This window comes from Puntigrus tetrazona, chromosome 17 (genome assembly GCF_018831695.1).
Source record: "Puntigrus tetrazona isolate hp1 chromosome 17, ASM1883169v1, whole genome shotgun sequence".
Classification (NCBI taxonomy): domain Eukaryota; kingdom Metazoa; phylum Chordata; class Actinopteri; order Cypriniformes; family Cyprinidae; genus Puntigrus; species Puntigrus tetrazona.
The window spans coordinates 19,811,979-19,824,242 of record NC_056715.1 but is presented as its reverse complement, the minus strand read 5'-3'; the positions used below and the strand labels follow the sequence as shown (position 1 = coordinate 19,824,242).

The 12,264-nt window shown below is 36.6% G+C and overlaps 1 protein-coding gene and 1 long non-coding RNA gene across 3 annotated transcripts; both read right to left on the bottom strand.

The window, feature by feature from the left end:
* Positions 1-4,096: 4,096 nt before the first annotated feature.
* On the bottom strand, positions 4,097-8,122 carry LOC122362261. 2 transcript variants are annotated; one of them, XR_006253081.1, is made up of 3 exons: positions 8,079-8,122; positions 6,945-7,064; positions 4,097-5,641 (listed from the first exon to the last, which is right to left on the bottom strand). It is a non-coding gene; the product is annotated as an uncharacterized LOC122362261 (long non-coding RNA). The 2 variants fall into 2 exon arrangements; XR_006253082.1 differs by having other exon boundaries at positions 4,097-5,625.
* Positions 8,123-8,630: 508 nt separating this feature from the next.
* On the bottom strand, positions 8,631-11,485 carry LOC122362260 (mitochondrial dimethyladenosine transferase 1-like). The gene is made up of 4 exons (XM_043263639.1): positions 11,432-11,485; positions 10,512-10,666; positions 10,257-10,408; positions 8,631-8,771 (listed from the first exon to the last, which is right to left on the bottom strand). Exons 2-4 carry the CDS (start codon positions 10,642-10,644, stop codon positions 8,646-8,648), a joined length of 411 nt encoding a protein of 136 aa, XP_043119574.1. The 5' UTR covers positions 10,645-10,666; positions 11,432-11,485; the 3' UTR covers positions 8,631-8,645.
* Between the last annotated feature and the right edge of the window lie 779 nt (positions 11,486-12,264).

The following is a 12,264-nucleotide window of genomic DNA, read 5'->3' as shown; positions in this document are numbered from 1 at the left end:
TATGTGGGAGGAGCCCAACATAAAATAATGCTGTTGTAATAGACTGCATAACAGCAGTTAATAATCAAATCTTACAGTTGATTTAAAAAACATTTGCCAGATCTCTTAAATATCTTCATTGAAAACTGAACAGCTTTGGTCAAAATACAAAGCATTCATATTAAAATGGGATATTTTTAGATATGTAATCCAAATATATTGGCTGTGGGCTTTCTGCGACATTGAAATAACCTTCTTTTACTCCTGATACCTCATTTGACCCCATTTATTAAAATGGAGCACTACTTATACCAAATTTGACCCCATTATTCACTCTATGAGGTTTCATTTTTCGGTGATGGTCCCATGGTGCTACAGTCAATGGAGAAAAAGAGTTTAATGATCCTTAAAATGGACATAAAAAAAGCGACTGGCCTTGCTATGTAGTTGAAATTACACCTTTTTATGTCCAGGATATCATTTCAAAATAGCTTTTCAGGTTTTTTTTCTCTTTATTTTAAGAAATGAGAAAATAATGCCAGAATACTGCTGTTGCAGAACAGCAAGTCTCTACTGGAATATATCTGGATATTTTTAATAACATTGTGTGTGACCCACAACCATTTGCTGAAACATTCAAAAATGATAGCTGAAATATATCTGTGATCAAATTTAAGTAATGGGAATATTTGATAGGATAAACTTGTTATAAAAGAACTGAAATGGGATAATGGTTTTAGCAAAGCTCCTACACCTTTCGACCAATTAACTGAATTACAAAAAAAAAAAAAAAAAAAAAAAATGTAGTTAAAAACACAACTGCAGTTATCATATACTACAAATCCTCAAAGGATTCAAAACTATTTCTTTATGCCTTTTCCACGTTTTCTTGCTCGGATGTCATCCACCCACATGTGTAGCTGTGTAGGATCGTCTCCTCAGAGATCGCAGAGGGACGGAGGTGCCATTGCCTCCATTACTCTTAATATCCAGACAAACATCTGCTTGAGGTACGCTTCACTCTCTCTACAGATCAATCTCTGTCGTGAGCTCATCCTCAAGCTGTCTCCCTCATACTCACACTTTCTATCCTCTGTGTGTGGGAAGGACACTGCAGTAGCAGCTGGCTCCATGTCTGCCTCCGTACACGCATCAGCTCAAGGGACGGCAGCTCGTGAAACGCGTGGGGGGGGGGGCTTCGCTACTGAACCACTTTTGCATCTGATGATCAAGACATTATAATTATTCATTCAGTCATTCCAAGGAATGCAATTGTCCTGTCTAACAGCAGACACGGTGTGGGCGATGACTCAAGTATTGCAGCTGAATAAGACATGCATGCTAGAAATCAGAACTTTAGTTTAAACGTGTCATAATTTAACATTTACTGTAGCAGTCACTGCGTGGGCAAGTGCTGGGGTTAAAGCCTTGTGATGCACCTGGTGGGGGTGTCAAGTGAGATCCGTGACAGAGGAGACCAGCGAGTGCAGCGAGGGCCTGAGGACATGCAATGCACAACCAATCACCGTGGACACAAGCCTTCAAGGACAACCATAGTCACTCAATGTGACAGAACAAGGTGCCTCGCAGCGTCCACACAAGACTGCCAGACATAAAAAAGCCACATTAAAAAAAAAAAAAAAAAAAAAAACAGCCCTAGTGGCATGCCAATATCAGCTAATGCTCTGATTATAAATAGAACAACTCCATCCTGTTCTGAAATGCTGCGGCTAATTCTCTCTGACCTTACAGAGGGGTTCTGCAGGGAAATGAAACGTGGCAAATCTAATAATTCAAGCCATAGTGTGAATGTAGTGCAGAGCAATTCAGGACTCTTCTCTAAATACAGTGAATGAGCTACTGCTAATTACCAGCTGCACAATATTCAGTTCTCTAATCCAGTTAATTTGACAAGAGCATAACAGGAGGCTGTGTATTATACAGCATGTGTGGCAACTTACTCCCAGACGCATCTTCTCTCTAAACCTTCGATAAATCCTATTAACTTTGCACAGTGTTCGTGTGCTGTGATCTCTGGACCAATTCACACAGACTTATTTCATATAGTTTTACTGGTACTGTGTTTTGGATGACGTAGATACAGGTAAAACTACACTCAAAAAAAAAAAAAAAGCATTTTATTTAAAAAATTTAAGTATGACTACAGGTCCTGTACCATGAAGTTAGATGAAACAAACTTAGAGTTACATGATTGGTTACAAAACCAGACCAACCCAATTAGACTCACATGGTTACAAATTAACTTTAAAACAAATGCTGTCATATGGTAAATCACATGCAAAATAAGCTTTATTTTCATATATATATATATATATATATATATATATATATATATATATATATATATATATATATATATATATATATATATATATATAAATAAATACACTCCTTTTTTTATTTAATTTAAATAATTTTATGTCCATAAAGCACATTAAATGTAAGTAAAGTCTCTACTAGGTTAAGGTTTTAGATACGTTTTTGAAGAATAAAATGTTGGAATTGGTTTGAAACCAACATTGTCATTCAGTGTAACAGTATTTATGTAAAAATTCAAACAATAAGCTTATTCTGTCTTGTACATATTAAAATATATAGAAGAATGAGGGAGCGATATTATATTTTATGTTTTAATTAGTAAAACATTCTTGCTGACAAATGGTCACCTTTACCTGCACTTTATTATTAGGTACACCTGTCCAACTGCTCGTTAACACAAATTTATAATCAGCCAATCACATGGCAGCAACTCAATACATTCAGGCATGTAAACATGGTCAAGACGATCTTCTGCAGTTCAAACCGTAAATCAGAATGGGAAAGAAAGGTGATTTAAGTGACTTTGAACGTGGCATGGTTGTTGGTGCCAGACGTGCTGGTCTGAGTATTTCAGAAACTGCTGATTTACTGGGATTTTCACGCACCATCTCTAGGGTTTACAGAGAACGGTCCGAAAAGAGAAAATATCCAGTGAGCGGCAGTTCTGTGGGCGCAAATGTCTTGTTGATGCCAGAGGTCAGAGGAGAATGGCCAGGCTGGTTCAAGCTGACAGAAAGGCAACAGTAACTCAAATAACCACTCGTTACAACCGAGGTATGCAGAAGAGCATCTCTGAATGCACAACACGCCAAACCTTGAGGCGGATTGGCTACCACCTCAGCAGAAGACCGGGTGCCACTCCTGTCAGCTAAGAACAGGAAACTGAGGGTACAATTCGCACAGGCTCACCAAAATTAGACAACAGAAGATTGGAAAAACGTTGCCTTGTATCAACGGTTCAGGCTGGTGGTGGTGTAATGGTGTGGTGTGCCAAGAGCAATGATGTTCTTGGCACACTTTGGGCCCAATAGTACCAACTGAGCATCGTGTTAACGCCATCCATTTATGACCACAGTGTACCCATCAACGCGCCATGTCATAAAGCGCAAATCATCTCAGACTTGTTTCTTGAACATGACAATGAGTTCACTGTACTCAAATGGCCTCCACAGTCACCAGATCTCAATCCAGTAGATCTTTGGGATGTGGTGGAAGGGGAGATTCGCATCATGGATGTGCAGCCGACAAATCTGCAGCAACTGCGTGATGTTATCATGTCGATATGGACCAAAATGTTCTGAGGAATGTTTCCAGTGCCTTGTTCAAAAGGATTAAGGCAGTTCTGAAGGTAAAAGGGGTCCAACCTGGTACTCGTAAGGTGTACCTAATGTGTATGATAGTGGCAAATTCTGAGAATGTAAAATTACAATTAGTATTCGAGGTGAAAGTAATTAGCCTTTTAATATGTCATAAATTGATTTTTGTTGTAAATATGTCTGACAAAACTGTGAACTGTGAAAACACTGAATGACATTTTGGCGGATGCTTTTTGTAAATCAGGAAAATGTATCATTTATTCTTTGCAATTAAACAGAAAACTTTTTCTTTTGTTGGGGAAAAACAACTGAAATTTAACTTAACAGTATTATACTTATTGTATTTTTGCTTAAACCCTTTTTTCGTCTTTGACCCATGTACATAGTTAGGACACCCTATTGAATTCCATGGTTTTGTCAGGATAATATTATCAGGATATAATAAAAAATTATCTGGTTCTTGTCAGTTCTTAAAATTTGAAAAATAGAACCTCAGGTAAACTACATCAGATGACATATCACACCGTGTCATCATTTATTTAACAAAATAAATAAAAAATGGAAAAGCTATAAATGACAAAGTTAGAACACCCTATGGATTAATTACCTGTAGTTCCACTTTTAGCAGCAATAACTTGAACCCACTCTTCTTTGTAACATGTCAAATGCAACTTTGCAAACCTAAACCACGCTGCAGTGTACTTGTCTTGAACTTTATCAATGTTAACTGAGGCCTGTTGGGATGAAGTTCTTGGGTTGTCTGCCATTTCTCTGAGCGTTACAGTCTGATCTTGAGGTGAATCTGCTGGGATGTACACTCCTGGCAAGGCTGGTGTTTTGAATGTCTTCCACTTGTGGATAATCTACCTCACTGTAAAATGATGGACTGGCCATATTAGTCTTCTCAGATTAATAGCAGCAACAATTGCTTCTCTAAGGTCATTGCTGGTGTCTTACCTCCTTGTCATTGTGTTAACACACACCTGAACGGTCCAGACCAGCAAACTGCTAAAACTTACTTGCTGATGATTAATCAAAGCTGTTAGATTAATAATAGCTTAACTGCTGTTTACTCTTAAGTCCTATGTTACCACTGGGTGAACTTTGTCACACATGGCTTTTCCATTTTGGCCTTTTTTTGTTAAATAAATAATGAAATGGTGCAACGTGTGATATGTTGTTGTTCATGTGAAGTTTTATTTTTCAAAATTTTTAGAACTGCGAAAATGTTTTTATTATGTCCTGATATGGAAACCATGGAATTCAGTCCTAACTTTTCCACATGACTCTATACTTAAAATTAAACTGAGCATAATATTAATTGCTAAAATATAATAAACTAAGGTATAATTAAACAAATAGATAGACAGACAAAAAGACACTAAAAATGCTTTTAGTGTTGATTATTTTTATTCCAATTATTTTAGTTTAAATGATATTTCATGTGCATCAAGAGAACCTAGTGTGACCAAGAGTGATTTCATCAGTCCCTAATTTGATTGGTGCAAACTAATCTAACTTTCCCGCCTAGCCAGATGAACTGGCTTTATGCTACAGACACCTCTAACTGGAATTACAAACAGTCAATTTTTATATATAAAACGTTATATAAAACGACCATATTTACAATGAACATTTTGTAAGTTAGCCGCTTACTGATCGTTATCAATCTGACAAATCAGTAGAATTTGCAAGGCATAAATATGGCTGTACATGAACAAATTTAAGATTTGCTGAGACACTGCTGAATCAAATGCAAAAGGGCAAGATGCTGATCCATGAACTTGCCTAAAACCTAGACCATTCTTATTGTTAATCCCGGAAAAACTACATCCTTTTGATACCAGGTTGACATTTAAGGTAGTATGCAGACTCCACAGCCAATACACACACACACACACACACAAACTAATGCTGATTTCAAAAGACGTGAGCAGTCCTCTCTAGGGTAAGCCTCTTCAACACAGATGGCATCCACACCACCACAGATCTGTGAAGCAAATAAACTGGCAAAGGCAAATTTGCAGTAATAAATGCTTTAACTAAAATCAAAAAGAATCACTTCTTTAATGCAAGCATGAGGAGAACACATACATTTATCTGTCCCTATGGCCAGTGTAAACTAGATTTCGACATTTTTTTAATTTACGAGATAGTCGTGCACATGGTGGTTGATCACTGGCCCAATGGCAAAAGATACGGCATGTGACTTTTTCTTCAGTCTGTTTGGCCAATTCAATTTTATTATTATTTGTTATTATTATATATAAAAATTAAGACCTTTTTAGATCTGAACAAGTCACACAATTTGATGTCATTCAAAACCACCACAGCACAAACCGAGAGCAGAGCAACACAAAGAAGAGCCGCGAGCCACTTCATTAGTCACTAAAACGCTAACTGCATGTTAAGTCCTACTCAAAGATAAGCGGTTATTTTTCATTTAACACTGATTATTATTTTGCCTTTCCACAAGATTAACGTCTTCCTGACATCAGACACCTGAAGACAAACACGAGCGATAACTAAATAGCATACAAATAGGTCTAAAGGTGAATTCCCTCATTGAATTTCAGTCAACCAAAGAAAATTGATTTGTCCTCCAATACCACAGTGTTTGAAAAAAAAAAGAAAAAGATTTTCTTAAAAATGGAAGGAATTCGGTGGATGGAGAAACATCCTATCAGCACTCAGCCCTCAGATATCTTAGAAGTGTTAGCCTATGTTTTTCAAAGAGTACAATTAAGCTTTTTCTCAGGAGTGTGTCTACAGTGCATCATCACTCTTGTACAATTTATATCTCGAGATGTTTCAGTAAGTTCTTGTGAGAAACCTCATGAAGCAGCATACTTCTTTCATCAGTTGTGTAAAAGCCTTGGTATGCAATGAAATAATCATCCGTGCCATTTAATCCAAGAGAATGAGCAATTCGTCCCACTTTCCTTTCTTCTCTTCTTCATTCCAAAGCACTCTGGCTGGATAAAATATTTACAGACAAGGGAACTTTGTGCGCAAGGTACTTTCTTTTATAGGACCTCTTATCTACAAACCCTTGGCATTCCCCAAAACTCAAAAATCCAGTGGAGTAAAACAGCGAGACTAAGGCTCTTATTTCCTTTACTGTACAAAAGAATGGCGCACCAAATGCCCTGTGGGCATCATTACACAGTAAGCGTCGCCATCTCTGATTCCATATCTAAGACAACATTGACTCTGTGCTCTTCTAATGAGCTAACACCCACATCCTTCCACATGAGCAGTCAAACACAGAGAGACACAGAAACATAAATGGCAGCAGAAGGGACTTACTTTAGGTTTTGGAACAAAGGCACATCCTGGGATGGTGAAACAGTTTTTGACAGTGCAGAGATACTGAGCCATGACAGACAGGCGGCTGCGTTGACGGCTTCCTGTGCTGGCTGTTAACCTCTAGCAATTAAAGAGAGGACAATCTCTTTAAATTTTAAAATAATGCACTCAAATACTTACGTTTAATGTTGTTCTAGATGTAAAAGGAACGTGAAAAGTTCTAACTTGTTACCTACCATCACACAATATTTTGTATTTGCTACATTGTGCCAAAACGTCTAAAAATGCTAAAAATAAACCGAACATAGCTTGTTTATCTACAGTTAAGGCTGAAAGACAAATAACAACTGAAAAAGCACAATGAAATCTGAAAACCTATACTCACTCACTTAATCTAATAACATATTTCCTGTAAATTTAATTGTAAGATCTTATTACAGTTGCTGTTCATATAAAACATATTTTCTTGCATAGTGTGCAACATCAAATATTTGACGAAATTCATATTTGAAATTGACGTCTGTTAACTCTGGTTTGCAGGCCTTTATAAAGGACCAAAAGAAACTTCTAAACAATGAATAGGCTTTGTTGTGGTATTCACTCAGCTAGGGATTGTCTAGACAATGCTAGCATTTTTATTACATTACCACAAGTGTATAAGGTTATAGCTTGTTGCTAACATGTTCCAGCCTGTTGTTTTATCAAAATATACATACTTCCTAACTATAAAAGGCAAAAACAAACAAGCAAACAAACAAAACAGCCCAAAAGCCCAAAGAGCAGTATTCATGAAAAGAGAAAAAAGTAACTGGATGACCTACTAGGCTACTTCTGGCAATAATCTAAAGTGCACATCCATTTAACACTTTATTATCTTATCAGGCCACGGAAATGGCAATGAATCTGTCACTGTTAGGTCACATGTCAATTACAACATGATGAATGCAGTACATGCATATTATATTTATTCTACATGCATTCATACCACATGCAAAGAACGCTTAATGATCTGTAAGTGTTTTAAGGTAAAAGTTTTTTTGACCTTGCAACCAAACTACGAACCTTTCACTGCCCATAACAACTTTAAAACAAATTATTGCAAATGAAATATACCAGGGATATTGTTCAACTTACTTCAGCCACCTCTTTTTGGAAGGTCAGCGTAAGCCTTGTCCGTCAAACGTAAAGCACCCAGTTCTGTTCGATATCTGCTCCAGCCACTTTATAATGAGAGAGAGTCGACACACTAAAGGGCAGATTCCCAATGATGTGCAGGTTGGGGGTACTGAAACACAAACACAACATTCATAAAGAACCTTTCGCGTTCTTCAACCGCTCACGTAACAATAGAGTATGCGCAAATGATGCACCAGCAGGCAGCTGACCTTTCCTAAGGTGGCCTTAGATCACCCAGAAAAGGCTGAATACTGGATGGCAGATATTAAGGCAAGGTGTCTTTAGCTTGTTTGTGTGTAAATATGACAGTGGCTGTAATAGGTTTTAAACAGAGGTCTGGGGGGTTGTGCAATGCTTGGCCAGGCCAGGTCGTGTCAGAAAAATAAGTCTTTACTTTACAAAGACAAAAAGGATAAGCAGCAAAGGCATTTGCCATTTGTGTTTTGCTCGTATTTGATCGCAGGGTGAAATAAAACATATCGCTCCATAGCAAAGTGCTAGTTATTTATCGAACTGTGTTTGAGATCACTTATAATGTTTACCATCTTCCCATGTCTTTGATAGGTGGGCTGGGAACCCACTTTCCAGTCCGTATGTGAGAATATCTCCATGTGCTATCCTCATTCTTCCAGGAGCAGCCTCAGACAAGAGCTGAACAAACAGAAGAAGACCCACATACTTCCATATACATGCTTACTCAGCCTAATTATACAATATAAAATTAGAAACAGAAACGCACACGTACACATACATAATTGTTCTGTTCCAGATTCATACCAAATGATCATAATTTATTGTTTTTTCCTTATTTAGATGTTATTTTTGTTCTCATGGTTATATGTACTCTACGCATACATGTACTAAGAGCTCCTTAAAAACATAAATTCCTTGTGTGTTTGCGCAAACTTACAACAATATAACTTGCAAGTGCCTTGGTGACGGAGTGAAGTAACCTCTCACAGCAAGAACTGGCAAATCTTTCTCAGTCCATTAGGATGAGATGCTGAAAAAGCAGCTTGATTTTGAGGTAATGGAATTTTAAAAGTTATTTTAAAATAACTTAAAATATTTTAAAATGTTAAAATATATTTAAACAACTTTTGGTTATATTTCACAGCAATATTTCACAATATTACTGCATCTTTAATGAACAAACGCAGCTTTGGTGAACATAAAATCTTTTTTTTTAAACCATAAAAAAAAACTTAATTATTTCAAACGTGTCCTATAGTGTTTCTTGGATATCAGGCACTAGTAGCTAAAAATGTATGCTTTTAGGTAAAGCAGCTGTATCCACACAAACAGGTGTCCACAGATGCAAACTCCTCACTTTTTGGTAAAAAAAAACCTAAACATTTACAGATCAAAATAGGTCATCTACGAGATTTAGATCCAATGAGAAAGTATTTCTATGGCTTTTAGACCACTTTTTCAATGGTCAGTCAGAGGCGTTTTCTGTAGGTTAATCGGAAGAATCCTCTCTGAACTACCTTAATAGTTTTTCCATAAGTTTCTAGAGAGAAAAAAACATGACGTAAATAAGAGATTGTGCAGTTAGTTATTGATTTATCAAGGTATTTTATTGATTTATCAGGAGCTTTCTATATTACTATTCTAGAGCACAGTGCTAAAATGTGTTATAATCATTATTTTATAATAAATTCAAAATCATTAGCTTAAAACTAGGGACTAGAAATGCAACTGAGCTATTAAGTGATACTCTGTTGCCATCTACTGGATACAATGCTAATTTAATGTAATAATGCTATCTCAAAGGGTTTTTTTTTTTCTTTTTTTTGTCATTTCTATGAATGAAATGTGAATTTTTGCACAACTGTACAGTTAAAAATAACAAGGCTTTTAAATATTGTTTAAAAACACTTATACAAAGTGTGTCTTTGTCATGTTTTTCACCCATGATGCATCCTGGGTGTCATTTTAAAGTAACTGGGAATGGAATATAAGTGAAACTTCTTTTATACAGCGTTTCCCCTTTGCCACTGCCAATGCCAATATTTTAAAATATTTAAATATTTAAAAATGATAGTACAGTAAGTGGAATGAACACCTCTCAGAATAGTCAAATATTTAAAAAAAACGTATTGCTCTATAGAACAGACTGATTTATTTGTGAACCTGTAATCCTGGAATAAAGCGCGTGTCCTTCTCCACCACTAATAAGTCTGCTGCTCCAGCTTTCAGAATAGACCTGGTGAGGCCCCCAGGTCCGGGTCCCACCTCACACACGTGCGCATTCTTCAGGTTTCCCGCCTGCCGGACAATCTTATCTGCAATCCACAATGATTTTGTTCACATTTTTGCACGCACATTACACAAACACACACAGGGCGCTACTTCGTTGAAACCCATGTAAACGACAGCTGGACCGACCTGTGAGTCTCATGTCTAGGAGGAAGTTCTGAGAAAGCTGTTTCTCTGCTTTCAGATTAAACAGTTTGATGATCTCCCTTAAGGTAGGCAGAGGAGGTAACCGAAAACAGGCCAGTTTCTGCGTGGCTGCCATCTCCCTTCAGCTAAAATCACAACTGAAAAACAAAAATATGCTTCAATTGCACGACTTGTCTTTTTAAATCTTTAAATGAATTAAAATAGAGCTCAGATTTTCAGAACAACCCCGAACGCCTCGCTGCAAAGATACACTTTTAGTGCATGAGAAAAAAAATATTCCCAGTTATAAAAGATTTGAGCAGAGAGAGTGCAATAACACATGCCATTCACATTATTATTATTATTATTATTATGTTATATTATATTAGTCAAACACCACCACATATTGATATTAGGGTAACACCTTGTGGTTAACCTTCTGAACTGCAGAAACAAACTGTTATTTTCCTAGAATAACTGACATTTAAGCGTTAAAGGTAAAACGTATGGCGTGTGAAGGACTTTTCCCATTCATAAAATGATTGTGATTTAATTGTAAGATACAGTATATAATTGAGCAACGTAAATGTATATAAGTTGTAACAACAACCGCCCTTGAGCACTTAGATAAAGCAGTTAATAACAATATAATTGTGTTTAAGTTAAGACAAACTTCCCTCGGTGGAGAGATTTATAACAAAGTCTGTACATGTTCAAATAATTCCGTGAGCAGTGCAGACAGCGACATGCTAGCAAACGAGAATGCTTTCTTCTGTCTTGTTAACATATTTAATTCGCCTAGAAATGAGTTTTTATGACTTAACTTCTTACTCGAGCGCAAATTTAAACGACAGCTATGTTCAATAAGAACAAAACTGTTTTAGGCTAAAGGACGACACAAACAGGAAACACGTTTTCCTCACCAGCGCAGATGCCTTCCTACGGCGGAGGCGGTTACACCGACGCTGTGATTATTTCCTCCAATGCAGTGCTGGCAATGAACAAACTAACCAATCGCGTTCATAAGGGGCGGGGACGTTTGGTGCCCTTGAAAATGCGTCGCTTGAACCACACACATTATAATAATTTGGAATTACAATAGTATAGAAACAATAAAATTATTATTATTTGATTTGATTCACAGATCAGGCGAGGTTTCAATTCTATTTTTAATACTTAGCTAAATGTCCCTGGTGTATATTTCCAATATCTGGTCATCTAACAGCATGTCCTTCATATTATCCCATCATCAGTCAGAAATCAGTCCACAAATCTGGACTCTGATTGAACAATTTTTTTCTGTCTGCTTATTATTAGTTATGTATTTTTGAGACATTTGTAAGCTCTTGGCAGGCCATGACATAACCTTAAGAAATTCCCTTTTTTATTATTGACTTAAATGATTAACAGAAAATTATAATTACTTTCAGCACAATTTTAAAGGTGACTTGATTATTCCAAACAGAGAACATATCGATCTTATACAAATCAAAATTGCATTGTATCCATTAAAAATACGGCTTTCTGGGGTCCTAGGGTTTAATTGCACCTGTTAAGTGCTGGAGCTTTTATTTTAGTATTAAAATATAATATTGGAGAATAAAAACAAATAAATTGCACTAAAGTCCGGGAGCCTATTAACACTCCCTGCATTTCTGCAGTGTTTGACAAAACTTAAAAGTGCCATTTCTACCAACCGTGTGTGGATTTATTTCTCTGAATTGTCAAAGAATATATGTCTTATCTATTGCTTTCA